Source organism: Chiloscyllium plagiosum, chromosome 17 (assembly GCF_004010195.1).
Source record: "Chiloscyllium plagiosum isolate BGI_BamShark_2017 chromosome 17, ASM401019v2, whole genome shotgun sequence".
Taxonomy (NCBI): Eukaryota; Metazoa; Chordata; class Chondrichthyes; order Orectolobiformes; family Hemiscylliidae; genus Chiloscyllium; species Chiloscyllium plagiosum.
This window is the reverse complement of record NC_057726.1, coordinates 1,102,689-1,126,597: the sequence shown is the minus strand read 5'-3', so window position 1 is coordinate 1,126,597 and position 23,909 is coordinate 1,102,689. Positions and strand designations below refer to the sequence as shown.

The following is a 23,909-nucleotide window of genomic DNA, read 5'->3' as shown; positions in this document are numbered from 1 at the left end:
GGTGTATGTGGCATTATGGAGGTGTTTGGAGTTATGGAGGGGTATGGGGTTATGGCGGTGCATGGGGTTATGGAGGTGCATGGGGAAGGAAACTGCAAGGGATGGACACACTTGAAATGTGGAGCTTATTCAAGGAACAGTTACTGCGGGTCCTTGATAAGTATGTACCTATCAGGCAGGGAGGTAGTTGTCGAAAGAGTGAGCCATGGCTTACTAAAGAAGTTGAAGCGATTGTCAAGAGGGAGCAGAAGAAGGCTTATGTGAGGATGACATGTGAAGGCTCAGTTAGCAGGTTTGAGTGTTATAAGTTAGGAAGAAAAAGTCTAAAGAGAGGGCTAAGAAGAGGGGACATGAGAAATTGTTGGTATATAGGATCAAGGAAAACCCTAAGGCCTTCTATAGGTACATCAGGAATAAAAGAATGACTAGAGTAAGATTAGGGCCAATCAAAGACAGTAGTGAGGAGTTGTGTGTGGAACCTGAGGACATTGGGGAAATGCTTAATGATTACTTGTCATCAGTATTCATATTGGAAAAGGGTAATGTTAGTGAGAATATGGAGATACAGGCTACAAGATTAGATGGGTTTGAGGTTAACAAAGGAAGATTTAGCAATTTTGGAAGATCTGAAAATAAATAAGACCCCTGGGCCAGATGGGATTTATCTCAGATTCTCTGGGAAGTCAGGGAGGAAGTTGCAGAGCCTTTCGCTTCGATCTTTATGTCATCATTGTCGACAGGAGTAGTGCCAGAAGACTGGAGGAGAGCAAATGTTGTTCCCTTGTTTAAGAAGGGGAGTCAGGACAACCCTGGTAATTATAGGCCAGGGAGTCTTGCTTTGGTTGTGGGTAAGGTGTTGGAAAAGGTTATTAGAGATAGGATTTATAATCATCTGGAAAGGAATAATTTGATTAGGGATAGTCAACACGGTTTTGTGAAGGGTAGGTTGTGCCTCACTAACCTTACTGAGCTCTTCGAGAAGCTGACAAAACAGGTGGATGAAGGTAAAGCAGTTGATGTGGTGTATATGGACATCAGTAAGGCATTTGGTAAGGTTCCACACGGTAGGCTATTGCACAAAATACAAGTTTTTGGGATTGAAGGTGATTTAATGGTTTGGATCGGAAATTGGCTAACTGAAAAAGACAGAGGGTGGTGGTTGATGGGAAATGTTCATCCTGGACCTCGGTTACCAGAGTGGTGTGCCACATGATTTAGTTTGGGGCCACTGCTGTTCGTCATTTTTATAAATGATCTGGATGTGGGTGTAGAAGGATGGGTCAGTAAATTTGCAGATGACACTAAGGTAGGCAGAGTTGTGGATAGTGCCAAAGGATGTTGTGGGTTACACAGGGACATAGATAAGATACAGATCTCGGCTGAGAAGTGGCAAATGGAGCTTAATACCGAAAAGTGTAAGGTAGTTCATTTTGGAAGAAGTAACAGGAATGCAGAGTACTGGGCTAATGGTAAAATTCTTGGCAGTGTAGGTGAACAGAGAGATCTCGGTGTCCAGGTGCATAAATCCCTGAAAGTTGCCTCCCAGGTTGATAGGGTTGTTAAGAAGGCATACGGTGTGTTGGTGTTTACTGGTAGGGGGATTGAGTTTTGGAGCCACAAGGTCATGCCTCAGCTGTACAAGACACTGGTGCGGCCGCACCTGGAATATTGTGTACAGTTCTGGTCACTGCATTACAGGAAGGATGTAAAAGCTTTGGAAAGGATGCAGAGGAGATTTACTGGGATGTTGCCTGGTATGGAGGGAGGGTCTTATGAGAAAAGGCTGAGGGAACTGAGACTGTTTTAGTTGGAAAGAAGAAGGTTGAGAGGTGACTTAGTCGAGATGTATACGATAATCAGAGGGTTAGATAGGGTGGACAGGGAGAGCCTTTTTCCTCAGATGATGAAGGCTAACATGAGGGGACACAGCTTTAAATTGAGGGGTAATAGATTTAGGACAGATATCAGGGGTAGTTTCTTTACTCAGAGAGTAGTAGGGGCGTGGAACAGCCTGCCTGCAACAGGAGTAGACTCACCGACATTAAGGGCAATTAAATGGGCATTGGACATACATATGGATAATAATGAAAGGTTAGATGGGCATCAGATTATTTTTATAGGTCAGCGCAACATCAAGGGCCCAAAGGACTGTACTGCGCTGTAACATTCTATGTCCTATGTTCTGCGTTCTAAGGCATTTGATCAGGTGGAATGACAATATCTTTTTTAAGCCTTGGAATGGTTTAGTCTCAGTGGAGTTTTTATTAGATGGGTAGGAACCCTTTATAGTGATCCTCTGGCTGCAATTCTCACCAACGGTGTGAGATCCAGTAATTTTAGTATCTGTAGGGGTAGTCAGCAAGGTTATCTCCTCTCACCTCTAGCTTTTACACTGGTGAGAGAACCACCAGTAGAGGCTACCCGGAGGGTCCTAACATAACTGCCCCAGAAATGGATCAAAGACACATCCGAAAGCTAGTGTGCTGTCAATTAAACCTGTTGGACTATAACCTGGTGTTGTGTGATTTTTAACTAAAGACACATCAGATCACATTGTTATGCGGATGGTGTTCTTATCTTCTTGTCAAACCCAGTAGTTTCTGTACCCCATTTGATACAATGTATTAATTTATTTGGCTCCTTTTCGGGCTATAAGATTAATTTTTCCAAATCGGAGGCGATGTCAATGAAGGGTTTTGGGGGAATATCCGATGTTGAGGGTGAGTCATGGTTTCGCATTAAGTGGTCACAGGGGTGTTTTCTTTATTTAGGTATTTTCATTACTCCTGTCTTTGATCAGTTATTTAAGGCTAATTTTGACCATTTGCTTGACAAAATTAAGCAAGATCCTCAAAGACGGGAGGCTCTTCCAATATCCTGGTTAGGCTGAGTAGCCCTTATTAAAATGAATATCCTTCCTTGTTTGCTATACCCTATGCAAATGCTTCCCTTGATTTTTCCCAGATAAACATTTAGGAGACTAAATGGCTGATTTAACTCTTTTATTTGGCACCTTATTAAACTCGCCAAATTACAATTGCCCCAAGGGCTGGGAGGAGGGGACCTCCCAAATATTAAAAGATACCAATTAAGCTCATTTTATCTTTTGTGAGCAACTGGGCTTGTGAGGACCCAGCATCAATATGGTTGGATATTGAGGCCTCCCAGGTAAAGTGTTCCCCTACTCGCCTGTTGTTCTAAGATAAAATGAGGACTGTTGTAATCCAATAGTTATTCATACTGTCAAAGTGTGGAGGGCAATGCAGCAGAGTGAGGGTAATATATCCAAAACTTCTTTTATTATCCCTATAGTGGGATGCCAGGGTTCCGGCCAGGGATAATGGACCCCGGGTTTAAACACTGGGCAGCTAGGGGGGGTTTCCTGTTTGGGTGACTTTTTTGAGGGCAAAACATTGATGTCCTTTGACCAAATGAGCCGCAAGAATGGATTATCTATGTGGGATATAGGTGAATTAATGGTATTTCTACAAATTACCATTTCTGATACAGAGTAAATGAATTCACATTAGTCTGTGATTGTTTTCTCAGCTAGGAGCTAAGTTAGCAAAAATGGGAACTACATCGAGGAAGGACATTAGCATGAGACGTGATTACAGAACAATGGTAGAAATACAGGCACTAGATAAAATGCTGTGAAAAAAGGCCTTTATAAACATCTGTTTCCCACTTGTACAGAGACACAGGAACAAACCCCAATTAAAAGGGCCTAGTGATAAGATGCTGTGAGGGGCAGCGCAGATGGAGGGAGTAGATAATGGTAAGCAAAGGATGGGATGACATCAAACAACTTTATGGGAGGCAGAGATAGACATTTGTCACCGACAAGGCCGGATAAACAGAAGTTGTGGGATCAGTCTTAAGGAAATGAGTGACGTAAGCGGAGGAGGGGGCAAACAATGGAATAAGGAAAAAATATGGGGATTCAAACTGTATAAATTTCGAGAGTTTGTTGGATTTGGTGTGCATTTATCATTGCCTTACCTGGCATTAGACATGGCACCCACTTGCAAGTGTACAAATAAACGACACTGTTTCAGATTTTTGGTCTCGGACTGAAATTATTGAAGTGAGTGAGCTTTTGTTTCTCACATCTAGAAGAGACCTTTCTTGCTTTTTCCAGATTAAGGACTTTGTTCAAGAATGAACTTTGCTCTTGACCGATTCCTATAGAAAAGAGGGTGCTTCATGCCAAAAACACTCTCTCAGTTAGTCTTCTTTATCATTTGTTGGGGCATGGTCCCTCAGATGATATTTAGCCACTACGTGAGGTCTGGGAGAGAGAGAGTGAGGAATTGAGATCCCCTCTGAGAAATGGGAGAATATCTATGAAAATGCGAGAAAGATTTCAATCTATAATAGGGCCCATGCCATGCAGTTAAAAATTCATCTGACCCCACACCGTGTCTTGAAATTTAAGGTGGGAGTATCCTCAGTGTGCCCCAAATGTAAAATAAACATTGTTACTCTCACTCACTATCTGTGGTCCTGTCACAGGCTTTGTACCTGGAGTGCTGTGGCAGGAGTAATAGGGAGGGTCTTTGAGACCAAAATTAAGACGGACCCGATCTCTTCTCCTGGGCCTCTCCAACTTTGTGTTCTTTAGACACATCATAGGAGAAAACTTTTTAACATCCTTTCTTTCTGCACGAGGAAAAACATTTTGATGTGTTGGGTGCCTGAAACCGCCCCCCCCCCCCCCCCCCGGGCCTGTTGGGTTGGCGTAAGCTAATTATGGAACATATTCCCCTGGACATTCTCACAAATATGGTGCACCAAGAAATTGAAAATTTTTATAAGACATGGCAGCCCTGTTTGGATTACCTAGCCGCAGACTTGTCTGCCATTTAAAAAAAAGTATTTTGTGTTGTCATGATGATCTGATTTAGTAAACTTGATACCCTGAGAGGAACAATTTCAAATAAATGTGGGTGTAATATTCAATGCTCTTGAATGTCGGGAGCTATTGTTTTGTTGTGCTGAGCAGTGTTATTTATTTATTTATTACTTCCACTGGGTTGTTTACCTTACACATGAGTATAGTTTTTTATTTCGATTTTTAAATAATTTTATATATAAAGTATATAGTTGGTTTATTGTTGATGTAATTTTGTTAATTTATATTAAAAAATATCTTTTCAATCAAAATATTTTTAAAAAAAGATTATAAAGTGAACTTGATTAATTAGGTTAATAGACTAAGGAGTGGCAGGTGGAGTTTAATTTGGATAAATGTGAGATATTGCATTTTGGTAAAATAAACAAGGGTAGGACTTATACAATTAAGTAATATTGGTTAATGTTGTAGGACAGAGGGACCTGGGGTTCTGTCACATGTAGACAGGGGGTTAAGAAGGTGTTTAGCAAGCTTGGCTTCACTGCTCAGACCGTTGAGGATAGGAGTTGGGACATCATGCTGAGGTTGTACTGAACATTGGTGAGGCCCCTTCTCCAGTAGAATCTTAGAATCAGCCATCTTGTCACATGTATTCATGAGTACACTAAAACGTTTACAAGTTGTCACTTACAAGGCACCATCTTGGATACAAAGGTACCTAGGTACAGATTCTTGAGTACAAATTCTTAGGGAAAAGAAATAGATAAAGAAATAAAAAGTTCAAAATAGTGTTCCAACCCAGTCCACACCAGCACCGAGCCTCTAGTCTGTGCGGCTTTGACTCCAGATCACACTAGACTTCACATCGAGGCTCTTGAGGTTGGGAGACTGCTCTGGAATCATCTTGAAGTCTAAGGTCCATGCTGAGGCCACATGGGCTGAAAGAATGCTACACTGGGCCACTGACTGACCATCACATAGGTTGAGAGAGAGACACAATGAGCTGAGAGATTGCCACACTGGGTCTGCACTGAGACTGGGAGTTCAGGACATCGCTGAGGAGAAAGATGAAAAAACAAACATGAAAGAGAGAAAAAAGAGAAACAGATGGAGCAGGTGAGCTCTGGCTGAGGAATCCTACTCCATTGCCAACTTGAATCTGTGTCCAGTTCTGTGTCCAGTTCTGGTCGTTCTGTTATAAGTAGGATATTATTAAGCTGGAGAAGATTTAGCAAATATTTACCAGGATGTTGCTGGGAATGGAGGGTTTGAGTTATAAGGAGAGGCTGAATAGGTAGGGACTTTTCTCACTGGAGCGTAGGAGGATGAGGGGTGACCTTTATAGAGGTATACAAAATCATGAGAGAAAATGATGGCAAGGGTCTTTTCCATAGAGTGGGGGTTTTCAAGACTAGGGGGCATATCTTTAAGGTGAGAGGAGAAAGATTTATGAAGGTCATGAGAGCCGACATTTTTACAGTGTGGTTTGTGTGTGGAATGAGGAAATGGTGGATATGGATACGATTACAACATTTATAGAGTCATAGAGTCATAGAGATGTACAGCATGGAAACAGACCCTTCGGTCCAACACATCCATGCCGACCAGATATCGCAACCCAATCTAGTCCCACCTGCCAGCACCCAGCCCATATCACTCCAAACCCTTCCTATTCATATACCCATCCAAATGCCTCTTAAATGTTGCAATTGTACCAGCCTCCACCACTTCCTCTGGCAGCTAATTCCATACACGTACCACCCTCTGCGTGAAAAAGTTGCCGCTTAGGTCTCTTTTATATCTTTCCCCTCTCACTCTAAACCTATGCCCTCCAGTTCTGGACTCCCTGACCCCAGGGTAAAGACTTTTGCCTATTTATCCTATCCATGCCCCTCATAATTTTGTAAACCTCTATAAGGTCACCTCAGCCTCCGATGTTCCAGGGAAAACAGCCCCAGCCTGTTCAGCCTCTCCCTATAGCTCAAATCGTCCAACTTAAAAGACATTTGGATAAGTACATGAATAAGGAATGCTTGGAGGGATACTGGCCATGCAGGTGGGACTAGTTTAGTTTGGGATTATGGTTGGCATGGATTGGTTGGACTGAAGGGTATGTTTTCATGTTTTATAACTCTATGACCTAGATGCCAATACTCAAATTGACTTCAGCATGACTCAGGAATCTTGGCATTTATTACAAAAGGCCTGGATTATAAAAGTAAACAAGTATTGTAACAATTATAAAAGGCATTGGTGAGACCACACCCAGAGAACTGTGTCGTTTTGGTCTCCTTACTTAAGGAAGGATGTGGGGGCATTGGACCAGGTTGATTCCAGGGATGAAAGAGCCGCTCAATAGCTTGGGTTTGTACTCGCTGGAGTCCAGAAGAATGAGGAGAGATCTGATTGAAGTAATTAAAGCGCTAAAGGGAATTGATAAGGTGGAGGTTGAACAGATATTCCACTTTGTGAGACTGTCTAGAACAAGAGGTTCATAGATATGGATTGAGAGGAGGTAGATTCAAAACTGAAATGAGGAGAAATTCCTTCTCTCAGAAGGTTGTGAATCTGTGGAACTCACTGCCTCAGAGTGCAGAGGGGGCAGAATCCATCAACGGATTCAAGAAAGAAACAGATATGTTTCCTGATGAAAAGTGGGATAAAGGGCTTTGGGGAGGAGATAGGAAAGTGGAGTTGAAACCAGGACAAGATGAGCCATGGTCATGTTAAATGGAAGAACGGGCTCATAGAGCTACTCCTGCTCCTAACTCCTGCAATCCTATCATAAAGGAATGTAAAAGCAGAGCATTTAGAAATACATAAGATGATCAAATAGAGTCAGTGTGGTTTCATGAAGAGAAAATCATGCCCAACAAACAGATTAAAATTCTTTGAGGAGGTAACCAGCAGGGTAGATAAAGGGGAAATAGATGATATAATATGTTGGATGTTCAGAAGGAATTTGATAGATTACCACACATTGGGCTACTTAATAAAATAATAGCTCATGGTGTTGAATGTAGTATATTAGTCTGGATAGAGGATTGGCTAACCTACAGAAAACAGAGTTGGGATAAGAGGCCATTTTCAAGATGGCAACCTGTAACTAGTTTGGTGCCGCAGGATCATTGCTTGGGTCACAGATATTTACACTATATATGAATTGCTTGGATGAGGGAAGTAAATGTACTATAACCAAGTTTGCAGATGTCAAAAATAAGATGGGAAAGCCAGTGGTGAGGATGATACAAAGTGCCTGGAGAAGAATATAAACAATATAGACAATAGTATCCAAGTTCTCCAGGTAATGGGGAAGGCAAATAGAATGCTGGCCTTTATTTCAAAGGAGATAGAATAAAAATAGGGAAATATTGCAATACAAGGCACAAGTTAGACTGCAGCTGGAGTACTGTGAACTATTTTGGTTCCCTTATATACTGGCATTGGAGATAGTCTAGAAAAGATTCACTATGTTGATCCTACATTTGGAGAAACTGACTTATGAGGAGAGTTTAAGTAGTTTAAGGTGGTACTCACTGGAATTTAGAAGAATGAGAGGTGTTCTTTTTGAAACATACAAAATTATTAAGGACTTTATGGACGATTCCAGGAACAAAGGGCATAATTTCAGAATAAGGGGTCACTCAGTTAATTCTGAGATGACAAAGAATTTCTTCTCATAAAGAATAGTGAATGTGCAGAATTCTTTACCACAGTTGGCTGTAGAGGTTGGGTTGTTAAGTATATTCAAAGCTAAGAATGACATTTTTAATCAGTATAGAAATCAGGGTTGTGAAAAAGCAGGAAAGTGGAGTTGTGCATTACCAGCTCAGCCATGATCTTATTTAATGAGAGAGCAGGTTCTAGGGGGGGCAAATTTCCTACTTCTGCTCCTACATCTTATGGTTTGTCGACGTCATCCCACACTTTCTGGCAGCCAGATGAGCAGCTTCAGGCCGCAGAGCTACATTTGGTTCCTCCTCTTTCTCATTTCCTTCCTTTTCCTTTCCCCCTCTTTCCCTTTCCTCTTCTCTCCCTCCCCCTCTGTGATCTGCACCTTCCTTCTCCTGCAGTTTCAATCCTTCCTTAATTATTTGTTGTGCATTCTGGAGGATCTTGGTGAATTCTAATGGTGCCCCGAGCTCTCTGAAGGTACTTGAATCACTCTTGTGTTATCTTTGGTCGGGCTCCTCGTTGATGATATCAGCCAGATTATCAAAGCATAGTCCTTGTTTTAAAGGAGTCACCCATTCATGCTGTTTGGTGGGTATGAAAACCTGAGGGAAATCTGAAACCTGAGTGAACAAATCATGGCAACTTCCAGGATATTTTGCGCAGACAGGTATGGCAAACTTCTGATGGACACAAACATGCTAAACATTGAGTGAAGGGAATAGCTCTTAATTTATGGAAACTTATTGCTTACCTGAGGGTGCCTTGATTGCTATGTGATATCAGTGATTCTCTGAACCTGTGAAAATATGATCACAGCATTAAATCTGATTGTAGTTATCAAAATGTCTTCATCACTGTCAAAATGGATCTGTAGAAGTTGCAGATTGTCAGATTCTAGGGATGTCACAAAGGGATCCATGACAAGTGATGAAGATGAAGAAATTCACTGTTGACAACTGGCCTATTTAGAAAGAGGTCTTGTTCCAGTTGCTGCAAAATTCAGTAGCAACCTGCTGTGAAAATCTAAACCTTACAAGACACTGCTGTTGCTGTCCATATCGCCTTTTCTAGGAATACAATTTCCTTCTAGCTGGAATTCTGTGGCTATTTGCCCTACCACTGCAGAGAATGTCACTGTTGGTGGTGCTGTTGTTTCTGTTGCTGGTGGACTTTTAAAAATTCACTCACAGGATATTGGAATCATTGGCTGGACCAGCATTTATTGCCCATCCCTAATTTCCCTTGAGAAGGACATGGTGAGTGCTCTCTTGAATCACTGAAGTTCATTTGGTGTAAGAATACCCACAATGCTGTTAGGGAGGGAGGTTGAGCATTTTGATTCAGGTGACACTGAAAGAACAGCGTTTTATTTCCAAGCCAGGATGGTGAGTAGCTTGGAGGAGACCTTGCAGATCATGGTGTTCCCATATATCTGCTGCTCATGTCCTTCTGGATTGTAGCTGTTGTTGTAACTGATCCAGTTGTTGCTCTTTCGTGGTCCATGCTAATACAGTAAAGTGTTCCCATGCTGCAGGAAATGCTGACAGCATGGAATTTCTCCAAATCTTGAAAATCAAAAGTACTGAAGAAACTCTGCAGGTGTGGACAGAAACTGAAGAAGGATCATGTTGGATTCAAAATGTTAACTTTGTTTCCCTCTCCACAGAGAAACAGGAGAGAGAAACATTAGTTATGTTTTGAGTTTAATATTATTCTCCTTCAGTCACCCTGCACAGACCTGCTGAGTTTCACCAACATTTTTTATTTTTATTCCAAATTAATAACATTCACAGTATTTTGCTTTTACCAAAAACTTGGAAGTGTTTGAAATCAGTCTCAGAGAACATATGGAATGACTGAAAGCCTTTCACGTAGACAGGTCAGCAGCTAAGCAGTTTCAATGTGTAAGGCTTTCCAGCTTGTCAGTTTCATTGATTATGGCCAGAATCCTGGGTTGAAGATTCAATTAGTTCATTATTTCATTAACTGATTGATGGCTCCACAGGACCCTCACCTCTCACATACATTAATAAAACACAGATGTGAGCGTGATCATGGTGTGAATCCAACATGTCATACATTTATTTGAGAATTAACCCTCACAAACTTGAACCTAATCCCCAATGACCCAACTTGGCAGTAAAAATTAAATCTCTCTCTTTGTGCTTTTTTCTTTTTGTGTGCCTCCTCGATACCTCTTTGTTTCTCTCTTGTTCTCTCTTTCTATCACACATGATCATGTCTCTGTCTTTCTTTCTCTCTTTGCAACTCTCTTGGCTCTCTGATTTTTGGTCACTGTTCCTGCTCCTTGTCCTTCCCTCAAATTGCTGTTCTAAGGCTTGGTAATATGATACCTTCCTGCAGATTTGGATAATTTCCTCTGACAGGTGCTAGTATTTATTTAGACTGGGCTGTGTCTTGGCCCAGACACGGTTTGCTCCAGTAGTTAAGTCCATTTCTAGAATTCCTAGAGTTTCTGCAGGGTCTATGCAGCAATGTGCATATTTCAGCTTCCTCTCTCACTGGTGTAGTCTCTGGTCACTCAGTATCTTAGCGTAAACTTCTCTCTCTTGTAAAAGAATTAAGAACTAGAGGGCACAGATTTCAAGCAATTTGCTAAAGAAATAAATGCAATGTGAGAAACTTTCAAGTGAATGGTTTGGTTCTGGAGAGTACTGTAAAGACAGATTCAAGGCATTCAAGAGGGTTTAGATGATTATTAAAATATAAATTCATAGAATCCTTATTGTGTGGAAACAGACCATTTGGCCCAACAAGTCCACACCAACGCTCTGATGAGTAACCCACCCAGACCCATTTCCCCAGGCTAATGCCCCTAACCTATATACCCCTGAACAGTATGGGCAATTTAGCATAGCCATTTCACCTAACCTGTGCATCTTTGAACTGTGAGAGGAAATCCACGCAGACACAGGGAGAATGTGCAAACTCCACACAGTTGCCCGAGGCTGAAATCAAACCTGGGTCCCTGACGCTGTGAGGCAGCAGTGCTAACCACTGAGCCACCGTGCCTGTCTGTAAGGTTACAGGGAAAGGGTAGAAGAATAGTACCACGTCATGTTGCTTTTTAAATAACGATGGATTAAATGGCCTCCATTTGCACTATTAGAATGCTGTGATTCTGAACTTAATTTAAAAAAGTACAGAAATGTAATCACTGAGTGCTTGAAACCTATATCAGTTATTATAGGGCCAACTGTGAATTAGTGGAGAACAGATCTACCTCTAGCTCAAAAGATTGTTTTCAAATCCCATTCCGGGAGTGTGTCACTAAGGCAGTGTGGCACTGTTTAAGATTGTGTCTTTTGGATTTGAGGCTTGACTGAAACTCCATACCCCACACAGACAGATTCCAGCACCACTCTAATCTAGACCCTGAAACCGCATATCCCTGCTGTAGTGGTTTTATGGCACTATTTCAAAGAAAAACAGAAGAATTTTCCCTGAATTCCTGACCAATATATAAGTCCTTGCCCGAAATGTCGATTTTCCTGCTCCTTGGATGCTGCCTGACCTGCTGTGCTTTTCCAGCACCACTCTGATCTAAACATATGAATAGGAAGGGTTTGGAGGGGTATGGGCCAAATGCCGGCAAATGGGACTAAGTAAATATAGGATATTTGGTTGGCCTAGATGAGTTGGACCAAAGGGGTCTGTTTCCATGCTGTACAGCTCTATGACTCGTGTTGGTCTCCCTGTCTGTTTGTCTGTCTGTCTCTCTCTCTCTCTCACACACACACACACACACACACTCATGTTCCTTGTCAATAACCCTGTATTCTTCTCTTCCCCCCCCCCCAAATCCTTGGAAATTACAAGCTTGAAATAATGTGTGGACAATTCTGCCCTGGCCAGATGGATATGCTGTGGGGTGGTCTATTGGCTGTTATTTAAGTAAAGGTGACAAAACCACCCATGCTGGGAAAGGAAACCCTCAAGATGTAATTATTAATAAGTGATAAGGAAGAAATATGTCTTGTGTTAATAATCTGGGACATATTTGGATCATTTAAAGGCATAACTCAGTAACATCTGTCATTATTTCAGCTGCTACTTGTCAGTAACCCCTCCTCCACCAGCATTGTCTCTAATCCCACGGAGAATCAAAGAATGCTCCATTTAATTTTCAGCTTGTACCGCCTTCATTCCAAACACTGGATTCTCACTAAACTTCCTTTACAATTTCCCCAAATCTCCATCCCCTTACTCACAACTCCCTGAACTTCTCCTGCTCCAATGCATCCCGTCTGCTGACTCACCCCTTCACCATTCATCCCCCCAACCAACGCCCCCAGCTTCACTCTGCATTCCAGTATGCATTTGATGTCTGGCTTGCAAATAGCTCCTGTACCATCTTCCTGTATATGAGACAATGTGTTGCTCTGTATCCTTGACATAATAAGGAAGACATTCAGAGGAGGACATTCAACACTTCAAATCTATTTCTCAATCCAGATAGATTACGGCCAAACTCATAATAAATCCATATTCCAGCTTGAAGATTAATGATTAACATGCTTATGTAGCAAGAATTTATTTAATTCAGTATTGAAAAGTTTTAGTTGATCCCAGCCTCAACAACTGTATGGGAAGGCTGAATTCCAAATTCCTACATTGACCTTGGTGCTTACTGGATAATTGCCTTTGTTTGAAGATCAGTTCCATTACACAGATAAGGTTCTAGCCTCATTGACAAGGTCCTGATCTCCTGACGGTTCAGTATTATTATCAAAAAATTAAAGTTCAGCTATCTCAGTAGAACAAACATTCTAAATAAACTGAGAATAGACAGCAACTAGTAAATTACCTGAGATAAAAACCTTCATGGAAATAACCCAAAACATGTGTCAACAGGTAATAGCCCACACCAACCAAGAAATAACCCAAGAATAGAAAGCAGCTGGTAAGTAATCTGAGATTGACACCAGCTGGTAAATAGGGGAGGCGATGGCCTAGTGATATTATTGCTAGACTATTACTTGAGGAACTCAGCTAATGTTCTGGAGACCTGGGTTCATGTCCTGCCTTGGCAGATGGTGGATTCAGAATTTAATAAAGAATCTGGAAGTAAGAGTCTAATGATAACCATGAAACCATTGTCAATTGTCAGAAAAACCCATCTGGTTCACTAATGTCCTTTAGGGAAGGAATCTGCCATCCTTATCTGGTCTGGCCTACATATGACTCCAGACTAACAGCAATGTGGTTGACTCTTAATTGCCCTGTGGGCAATTAAGGATGGACAATGAATGCTAGCCTATCTGGCAATGCCCACATGCTGTGAGTGAATAAATAAAACCTGTGATAGATACTAGCCATCAAATAGCCATCTCCAACAAGAGAGAATCTAACCATTACCCCTTGGCATTAAATGGCACTGCTATTATTAAATCTCCCACTATCTACATCTGAGGCTTACTAATGACCAGAAAATGAACCAGACAAGCCATATGAGTACTCTGGCTACAACAGCAGGTGAAAGGCTAGGAATCCTGCAGTAAGTAACTCACCTCATCACTCACCAAAGCCTGTCCACTATCTACAAGGCAAAAGTGGAATACTCCCCACTTGCCTGGAACTCTAAAACACTCAAAAAGCTAGGACAAAGTAGCCTACTTGATTGGCACCGGATCCACAAATATTTACCCCCTGGGCTTAGGAGTAGTCATATGTACCATCTGCAAGATGCACTGCAGAAATTCACCAAGACTTCTTAAATAGCACCTTCCAAACCCATGACCATTACCACCTCGAAGGAGAAGGGCAATAGATATATGGGAACATCACCTTCAGCAAGTTCCCTTCCAAGTCACTCACCATCTTGACTTGGAAATATATCACTGTTCCTTTAGTGCTGCAAGATGAAAATCTTGAAATCCTCTCCTTAATGTCATTGTGGTTGTCCCTACATCTGAAGAACTGCAGAGGTTCAAGAAGGCATCTCACCAGAATCTACTCCAGCACAATTACGATAGATAAAAAACATTGGTTTAGTTATTGATGTTCACATCACATGAATTAATCCAAAAATCCCTGTCCATAAATAACCAGAGATAATCACCTGTGCATAATTAATGTTCTGATTCTATTGAGTGTACTGGAAATTAACTTCACCAGTACTCCATGAGCTGTACCCAAAGTGTAATTGCCTTACTTATTCACCAAAATGGTCAATTTGTCTCTCCTATTTACTGTTACCCAGGGGGCAGCACAGTGGCTCAGTGGTTAGCACTGCAGCCTCACAGCTCCAGGGACAGGGGTTCGATTCCAGCCTTGGGTGACTGTGTGGAGTTTGTACATTCTCCCGGTGTCTGCGTGGGTTTCCTCTGGGTGCTCCAATTTCCTCCTACAATCCAAAAATGTGCACGTCAGGTGGATTGGCCATGCTAAATTGCCCATAGTGTTAGATGCATTAGTCAGAGGGAAATGGGTCTGGGTGGGTTACTCTTCGGAGGGTCGGTGTGCACTTGTTGGGCCAAATGTTCCATACTGTAGGGAACCTAATCACAAAAAAAACACATTTTCTCCAGATTTCTTCACTGACCTCAAATGATTATTAGAAGTAAAAAATGTATTCTTATATAAAGTGACAAAAATCCAATTATCCTGCTGTTATGCAGGAATATATATCTAAAAGGAACAATGTCCCAGTAGTCCAGGGTTCAAATGCAAAAGATAGAGATAAAGTTTTTGTTGCAAACGTTTCGTCCCCTGTCTAGGTGACATCCTCAGTGCTTGGGAGCCTCCTGTGATGCGCTTCTGTGGTGTTTCCTCCGGCATTTATAGTGGCCTGTCCCTGCCGCTTCCGGCTGTCAGTTTCAGCTGTTCGCTGTAGTGGCCGGTATATTGGGTCCATCAACAAACTCCATCAACAAACACATCGATCTGGACCCAATCTACCGGCCACTACAGCGGACAGCTGAAACTGACAACCGGAAGCGGCAGGAACAGGCCACTATAAATGCCGGAGGAAACACCACAGAAGCGCTTCACAGGAGGCTCCCAAGCACTGAGGATGTCACCTAGACAGGGGACGAAACGTTTGCAGCAAAAACTTCCAGCTCGGCGAACAGAACCACAGCAACGAGCACCCGAGCTACAAATCTTCTCACAAACTTTGAAGATAGAGATAAAACCTATCTCATGGTTTCTTTGATTTCCTGTTGACAAGTCTAATTGCTGTCAGTTGCAGAGGGAAAAAAGACTCCCAGGCCAGGGGGAAGATCAGTTAGACTCCGGTCTTTCGATTGAGTTAACAGGTAACTTTTCAGAGCTCATGAAAAAAAGAGAGATTTTAATTGTTTTTAGAGTTTCAAAAAAATGTTTCATTACAATGAAAACACGACGCCTATTCAAGGAAATACAAAAAAAGTTCATTTATCTTCATTCACTTCTTGATACATTTTTGTTAAATCTTCAAACTATTCCAGCATCATTAATTCTTGAGAGTGCATTTACAATTTTACTTTATTTTTCCAGCAATATGAACAATTCTCATAAGGTTGAATTACAAAGTTCCATCCAAATAGTCTAGCATTTTAAGTTTTAAATTTCTCTGTAAATACTAAGAGCTTACAGGCGACTGACTGTGTGGAGTTTGCACGTTCTCCCTGTGTCTGCGTGGGTTTCCTCCGGGTGCTCCGGTTTCCTCCCACAGTCCAAAGATGTGCAGGTCAGGTGAATTGGCCATGCTAAATTGCCCGTAGTGTTAGGTAAGGGGTAAATGTAGGGGTATGGGTGGGTTGCGCTTCGGGGGGTCGGTGTGGACTTGTTGGGCCGAAGGGCCTGTTTCCACACTGTAATGTAATGTAATCTTATGGTCAGTATATATTTGCATTTCTTTAGGTTGTGACAAATACAAATTCCAAAATGTCTAGGAGCTAGTGACAATCCCAGAGTTTCCTCTTTCAGTGCAGAATATTTATTTATTCTGTTGTTGATTTCGTTTTTAGAAAAGCCCTCTTCTGGTTTGTGTATTCTTGATTCATCACCTGGCAATTAGGCTGCATTTACCCTCAAGTCAGTAGCATTAATTTTAAAAGATTTAATGAATAGGCAGCATCAATTCAATAGTTAGAATTGCCTACAGCTTCTCAAATGCCATTTGGCATTCTTTTGAATGTGTCTCTTTTACACGTTTTCGTAATAAATCTGTGAGAGATGCAGCTGTTGTACTGAGGCTTGGCACAAATTTCTCAAAGTCACCACAATACCTAAAAATCTCATATTGCCAACTAGCTTTAGGACTGGGGAATTCTATCAAAACCTTTACTTTCAGTGGGCAACATTTACCCTTGCCCTACAACGTGTTCTGGTTAAATTATCCATTCATTCATGAATTCACGTTTGACAAGACATATTGCTAGCTTTGACTGTTGAAATAAGGTTTTTTTTGACATGTTGTTCTTAGTTGTTATTAAATATTAATGCATTATCTAAATAAACAGCACAATTAGAGATGCTAGTTACAACCTGGATCAAAAATCTTTAGATTGTAGCTGAAGCATTTTTGAACCCTACTCAACATGCACTCAGTATGACTCAACATTTATAAATCCATTTGGTGTAACCAAAGCTAATATCTCTTTAACTCTTGATGTTGATGGCATTTGCCAGAACCGCTTCAATAAATAAAAAATGAAGCAATGCCAGCCCTAGCCATACACAATGACTAAGGAATTAGGAATGAATCTGGTTTTATTGTGGTATTTGCATTCCTGTAAGTGATATAGAATCTAGTGGATCAATCAGGTTTAGAAACGAACACCACTGGACAACTCCAACTGCTAAGTTCAATCAAGTGATTTTTTAAAAAGTATAAAGATCATATATTTTTAGTTTCTTTATTTTTGATTCTGGACTGAAATGGAAAATGGACTGTTTTAAAACCAAAGATTGTGGGAAAGGTACTACACCTTCTAAAAGCTGTTACCAACATTTATCGAAGCGCTGTTTACCATGAATGCTTTGTTCAACCAGTGGGGAGATGGGTTGGCACCAGGGAGTGCGTGCAAAGTGAGATTCATTCTGCAAGGAGTAGCTAATTGGCTTGTGGAGTGGTAACTAGTTGTTAATGACAAAAACCATCTGCCTACCAACGACTATATGACAGACACTTAGGTAGCTGAACAGCTTATGAGGTGAAAAATATGGCTGGAAACATTTAGACTCCAAGAGAAGAGATAATGTCTTTCTCTCTCTGCAGTAAAAAACACCTAAAGCCTTCAAAAAGCCTGTTTATTTTGCCTCATGAATTGCTGTAAGCTACAGCTTTTATACAATAACTAAAAGATTTTATAACTTGCAGAAGGAAGCCATTTGACACAATGTATCTCTACTGGCTCTTCAACCGAGCATCATTACCAAGTACAGATCTGTTTCTTTCTCTTCATACCCTTGCACAATATTTCTGTCCAAGTAACTATCCAATGCCTTCTTGAATGGTTGAATTCAATCTGCCTCCATCACATTTCCAGGAAATGCATTCCACACCCTAACTACCTCATTGAGTGAAAAAGTTTTTTCTCATATCACCCTGTTTCGTTTGCATATAACTTTAAGTCTATGCCCTCACATTCTTGTTCTTCTTGCAAGCAGGAACAGTTTCTCCCTATCAACTCTATCCAGCTTCTCATCATTTTGAAAATCTCCATCAGATCTCCTCTCAGCCTTCTCTCCAAGAAGAAGAATATCAATGTCTTCAATCTATCCTCGTAACTGAAGTTTCTCATTCTCCAACCCATTCCCGTAAATTATTTCTGCATTCCCTCCAATCCATTCACATCTTTCCTATGATGTGGCACCTACAACTATACACAATACTCCTGCTGATGTCTAACAAGTGTCTTGTACAAGTTTGACGTCATCTCCCTGCTCTTGTACTCAATGCCTCTGTTAATAAAGCCAAAAACTTTGGATGCTTATTAAGCACTCTCTCTGCCTATTCTGCCATTTCAATGACCTTTGCACATATACACATTGTCCTCCTGCTTCTGCACCCCTTTAGAATTGTATCCCCTATTTTATGCACTTCACCTGATGAAGGAGAGTACTCCAAAAGCTTGTAATTTCAAATAAACCTGTGACTATAAACTGGTGTCGTGTGGCTCCTGACTTTGTCCAGCCCAGTCTAACATCAGCACCTCCACATCATGCCTATTTTATATTGTCTCTCAATGTTCTTCCTACCAAACTACATCACCTCAGACTTCTCTACATTGAACCTCATCTGCCACTCATCCACCCACTCCACCAACTTGTGAATGTCCTTTTGGAGTTTCAAACTTTTGTCCTCAAACTCTTCCAAGTTTAGTGTCATCTGCAAACCTTGAAACTGTCCCCTGCACACCAAGATGCAGATCATGAATATGTCAGGAAAACAAGAGGCCAAATATCGACCCCTGTGGAATTCCACAACAAGTGGATAAAGAGTGGAGCTGGAAAAAGCACAGCAAGTCAAGCAGTATCAGAGGAAAAGGGAAGTCTGCATTTCAGGTTGGAACCTCAAAGGTTCAGACCTGAAATGTTGACTCCCCTGTTCCACTCTGATTCTCCAGCATCTGCAGTCCTCAGTATCTCCAGAACTCCACTGCAAACCATCCCTCAGCCTGAAAAATATTCATTGAGTATTACTCTTTGTTTCGTATCACTCAACCAATTTTGTATCCATATTTTTACAGACCCTTTTATAACTTTCCTCACAAGTCTGTTGAGTAGCACTGTATCAAATACTATCTAGAAATCTATGTACATCACATCAACAAAGTTACTGTCATCAAGCCTTTCTGACACCTACTCAAACAAAATAATTTAATATGAATTTCTGTTTGAGATCCATGCTGACTTTTGCTAATCAACCCATCTTTTTCCATTTGACTATTAATTCTATTCCCAGATAATTGTTTCTAGAAGTTTCCCCATCACAAAATTAAACTAACTGGTTTGCAATTGCAATCCTCCAGTTTTCTTTGCTTCTGTTGACAGGAAACTGCTGATTACTTAATTGTTACATTTTTAAAATGATTCTTTCTAGATTTCTATGGTGGATAGAACTCAGTCAGAAAATGTCCAGGTTCTGTATCCTTGGAGGCTGAAATCAGCAACTGAAGGCTTGACAAGAATTAGAAGAGCCTGGGTCATTCCTCCTATTGCAGTCTCTGAAAACAGCAGGAAGATCCCATTCCAGTTAGTTCAGGTAATGGGTGCATCATCTGTAAGGAATGTGAATAGAGCTGGGTGTGTATTGACTTTCCTATGTTAGCTTTGTTTAGTAGACAATATTTTCAGAATGGAAAAGTGCAGCACTGGAAAAGCACAGCAGGTCAGGCAGCATCAGAGGAGCAGGAGAATTGATGGTTCAGGTATAAGTCCTTCATCACACTTTTCAACTCTGACCTCCAGCATCTGCAGTCCTCACTTTCTCCTTTCAGAATGATCCCATGAATACCCTCAAAAGAAAAGTGAATTTATCATTAGTCTCATCTCTCACTCCCAGTGCAGCTTTGAACTGTCAGAAGATAAGCACTGAGGGAGTAACTTCTGCTGCACTGCTGGTAAGTCAGCACTGAAGCCATTCAGCAGGCTGAGGGAGGGATCTGACAGAGATGTACAAAGGGTGGATAGAGAGCAATGTCTCCCCTTAGTAGAAAGATCCCAAACCAGCAGTCACAGTTTTAAGGTATTGAGCAGGAGGCTTAGAGGGATTTGAGGAAAAATGTTCTCACCCAGAGATTTGTGGATATCTGGAGATCATGAACTAGAACAATGGTGGAGGCAGGACATTTATAAAGCATTTTGATGAACCCTTGAAACCATAAAATACAAGGCTACAGGCCAAGTGCTGGAAAATAGGATTAGAAGAGATGGATGTTTTTTGACTGGTGTGGACATGATGGGCTGAATGGCATTTTACCTTGTTGCAAAATCTTAATTACTCCATGACTATTGAAGGGTCAGTGATGAGGGAACATCATATTAATAGTGGGTCAGTACAGAGGGCACCCCGCAGTAGCAGAGGGTCAGTACTGAGGGAGTGTGACATTGTCAGAGGGTCAGTACTAAGGGAGCCCTGCATTAGTGGAGGGTCAGTGCTGAGGGAGTGCAGCACTATCAGAGGGTCAGTGCTGATGGAATGTTACTTTGTCAGAGGGTCAGTGCTGAGGGAACCCTGCACTAGTGGAGGGTCAGTACTGAGGTAGTGCTGTGCAGTATTGCATTTACATAGCATTCTTTATATAGAGAATGTTATGGACCAGGCTCGATCCCTCACAACATTTTCAAGCAGGTAGCCCAGATCGTAACTTTGCTATTTATTTCAGGTAAGTGTACAGTAGATATTCCCAGAGTGAATTAGCTGGTCTGACTGCCAAGTTTTAAACAAACAGAATTTATTTACAAAATTACGGAATGAAACACAACATACCGAAAAGATAATACCCGAATAACGTACCCTATCCAAAAACCCGACAGACTACCCTGACTTAATGATGCTGTTCCAAAATACTTGCAACAATCCCCATACACGGACCCCTTAGCACAAAGAGTAAACATGACACAAAAAGCTTATAGGTTACATAGTCAGAAGGACAGGAGGAAGGGAGCTTCCAGTTTCAACTGTGAGCCTGACTCAACTAACCCCGAACTGAATTGACCTACACAGCGAGAGAGCTGGCCACATCCCCTTGATTATACCGGTTTTATTATTAATACAAGAAAGCCTCAGGCTGGAGGCATTATCTATTAGTGGTAAACAAATAGGATCCCAATAAACCTTTCAAACCAGCCTAGTGCATAGATTCCCTACAGTGTGGAAACAGGCCCTTCAGCCCAACAAGACCACAGCTCCCTTCCAAAGTGTAACTCACCCAGCCCCCTTCCCCAACCTGATTATCCTATATTTACCCCTGACTAATGCACCTAACCTACATATCCCTGAACAGTATGGGCAATTTAACATGGCCAATTCACCTAATCTGCACATCTTTGGATTGTGGGAGGAAACCCATGCAGACACAGGGAGACTGTGCAAACTCAACACAGACAGTGGCCCGATGTTGGAATAGAACCTGGGTCCCTGGCACTATGAAGCAGCAGTGCTAACCATGAGGCACTATGCCACCAGTTGGAGCCTGGACAATTACCCCCGCTCTGAAAAAGATTCAAGGGCACAGTAACTTTGAGAAAAGGATCAACTTTGTGACAAAAAATGTTCCAGTGCATTTCCGAGAGACACAAGGAAAATTGAACAACAAACCAGATAAAGGGTATTAGGAGTAGGAACTGAAGCTCAGTGAAAGAGGTAGGTTTTTACAGGAAGAAAGGGAAGTAGAGCAGTAAAACGTTTCAGGAGGAGATTTTAGATTGTGAGGCTCAGAGTTTTTACCTAGTCATTTGTGGACAATGTGCAAAGAATCAGCTTAACAGGAGGAAAGAGAATAGAATTGAGATTCCCATGGAGAAAATGAGAAAGATAAAAGCCTATTGTGGATGCAGGTAATTATACAGTGTTTTCTGAACAGATTAAATCAGACAAGCTTCCGAGTAAGGTGATCTACAGCATTAAGGGACCTGGGGTGGATGAAGAGCCAAAGGGAATCTTCACCATTGACCCTGACACTGGACTTGTCTTTCTGACCACAGTGCTGGACCGTGAAGAGAAGAGCAGTTACAAGGTAGGAAACCTGAGAAAATTAGCAGACACCACAAGAGGTCTGAAAACCAAAGCTATTTGCTTGTGTTTGCTGAAAATGTGTTGCTGGAAAAGTGCAGCAGGTCAGGCAGCATCCAAGAAGCAGGAGAATCAAAGTTTCGGGCATGAGCCCTTCTTCAGGAATTCTGAAGAAGGGCTCATGCCTGAAACATCGATTCTCCTGCTCCTTGGATGCTGCCTGACCTGCTGCGCTTTTCCAGCAACACATTTTCAGCTCTGATCTCCAGCATCTGCAGACCTCACTTTCTCCTAATTGCTTGTGTTTGTTTTACATAGATCAAAGCTTACGCTGTCAATGAGGCTGGAATGCCTTTGGAAGAGCCTACAGATCTAGAGATTATTGTTATTGATCAGAATGATAACAGACCAACCTTTGACCAGCAATATTTCATTGGACATGTTCTTGAGGGATCACCTCCAGGTAAGTACCATGGAATGGCAGCGGTTACGGTGTTGACACAAACTAAAGTGGTTCAAATGCATATTTTTTAAAAGTCTTGCATCCTGACCATCTTTCGCACTTCAAAACAGAAAGCAATTACTTTCTGCTTGTTTTTTTCTGACTGTGATATCCTCAGATAATAGGGACTTGCAAGGAATTACCAATTTACACAAACGTTTTCCAGCAACATGATCTGATCATCAAGACAAAATGTGAGCTGCTCCGTTCTCCACACCTACCACAGTGCAGACTGTAACCCTCCCTGACCACTCTCTCATCAACAGCTGGCTGAGTGAGCACCAATGAGCATTCACAGTTTCAAACATGATGGCCTGCCGCGTATCAGTATTCCTGCCACAAGCAATGATACCAAGACCCAGTGTTGTAGTGTTTCTCAAATAAATGCTATCTGTCAAATAAATGCTTGAAAGTCACTAAACTTGATCAATGAAGCAGCAGAAGCATCATTTGGTAAAGGCAGAATCTGCAACAAACACTGAGTTCAGCTGTGATTATTTCTGTCATTGATGCAAAAAACAAAGCCAATATGATAAACAACATCGACAGTTGAAAAACTATGTGACTTGAAAGAAGCCAAGGCAATCATGCAAAAGCTAGCTAGACATTGTGAAAACTGGCTGGATAATTTTAGCAGTCCTCTGAAAGGCAGACCTACCAAATATGTTGTTCCTTGTTATCAGAGATGGTTCATTTGGTTGGGCATGTCCACAGAAAATGGTCACATAGCCAAGGATCATGTGTTAAAGTAGACATGGGTGGATCCAGATGAACAATAGGATACCCAAAGCTCCACTTAACATTTCCAAATGTGACGTGAAGGTCCTAGACCTTGATTATTGCACACAAAGGTCCCTGGCTGATGATAGAGGAAAATGCCCTCCTGTGAGCTGGTGTGCATCACACAAAATATTAATCGCTACTGTAACTTGGCAAATGTGGCAAATGCTGAAAACGTTCCACTACACAACATTCAACTGCTCCATGTGCGGTGCTTCTGTTAGAAACTGCCTCTATCAGATTGGTCCCATGAGCCATCAGCAAAGATGCACCTAATTAAGACTTCCATCCTCAATCTGAAATGGACTTTTTACTGCGCATCCGTTATCTTTGATAGATAATAGGATATAAATGGAGGAAGATGACAGTTATAGAGTCATAGAGATGTACAGCATGGAAACAGACCCTTC

The 23,909-nt window shown here is 41.5% G+C and overlaps 2 protein-coding genes across 4 annotated transcripts in view; both read left to right on the top strand.

Moving 5' to 3' along the window:
* Positions 1 to 18,628, top strand: part of LOC122558179 (sulfhydryl oxidase 1-like) — a 28,627-nt gene extending 9,999 nt beyond the window's left edge. The window contains exons 3-5 of one of the 2 annotated variants that reach the window (XR_006314060.1): positions 3,967 to 3,969; positions 9,138 to 9,154; positions 15,860 to 15,869. The gene's annotated coding sequence lies outside the window, so the exon portion shown is untranslated. Of the gene's footprint in view, positions 1 to 3,890; positions 3,895 to 3,966; positions 3,970 to 9,137; positions 9,155 to 15,859; positions 15,870 to 18,600 lie in introns of those variants that run through there. The other variant, XR_006314061.1, reaches the window with a different exon arrangement.
* Positions 1 to 23,909, top strand: part of cdh15 (cadherin 15, type 1, M-cadherin (myotubule)) — a 107,884-nt gene that overhangs the window by 30,686 nt on the left and 53,289 nt on the right. For both annotated transcript variants that reach the window (XM_043706475.1, XM_043706474.1), the window contains exons 2-4: positions 19,584 to 19,745; positions 22,069 to 22,221; positions 22,536 to 22,680. In XM_043706475.1, coding sequence (XP_043562410.1) covers positions 19,584 to 19,745; positions 22,069 to 22,221; positions 22,536 to 22,680 — 460 coding nt within the window. The remainder of the gene's footprint in view (positions 1 to 19,583; positions 19,746 to 22,068; positions 22,222 to 22,535; positions 22,681 to 23,909) is intronic.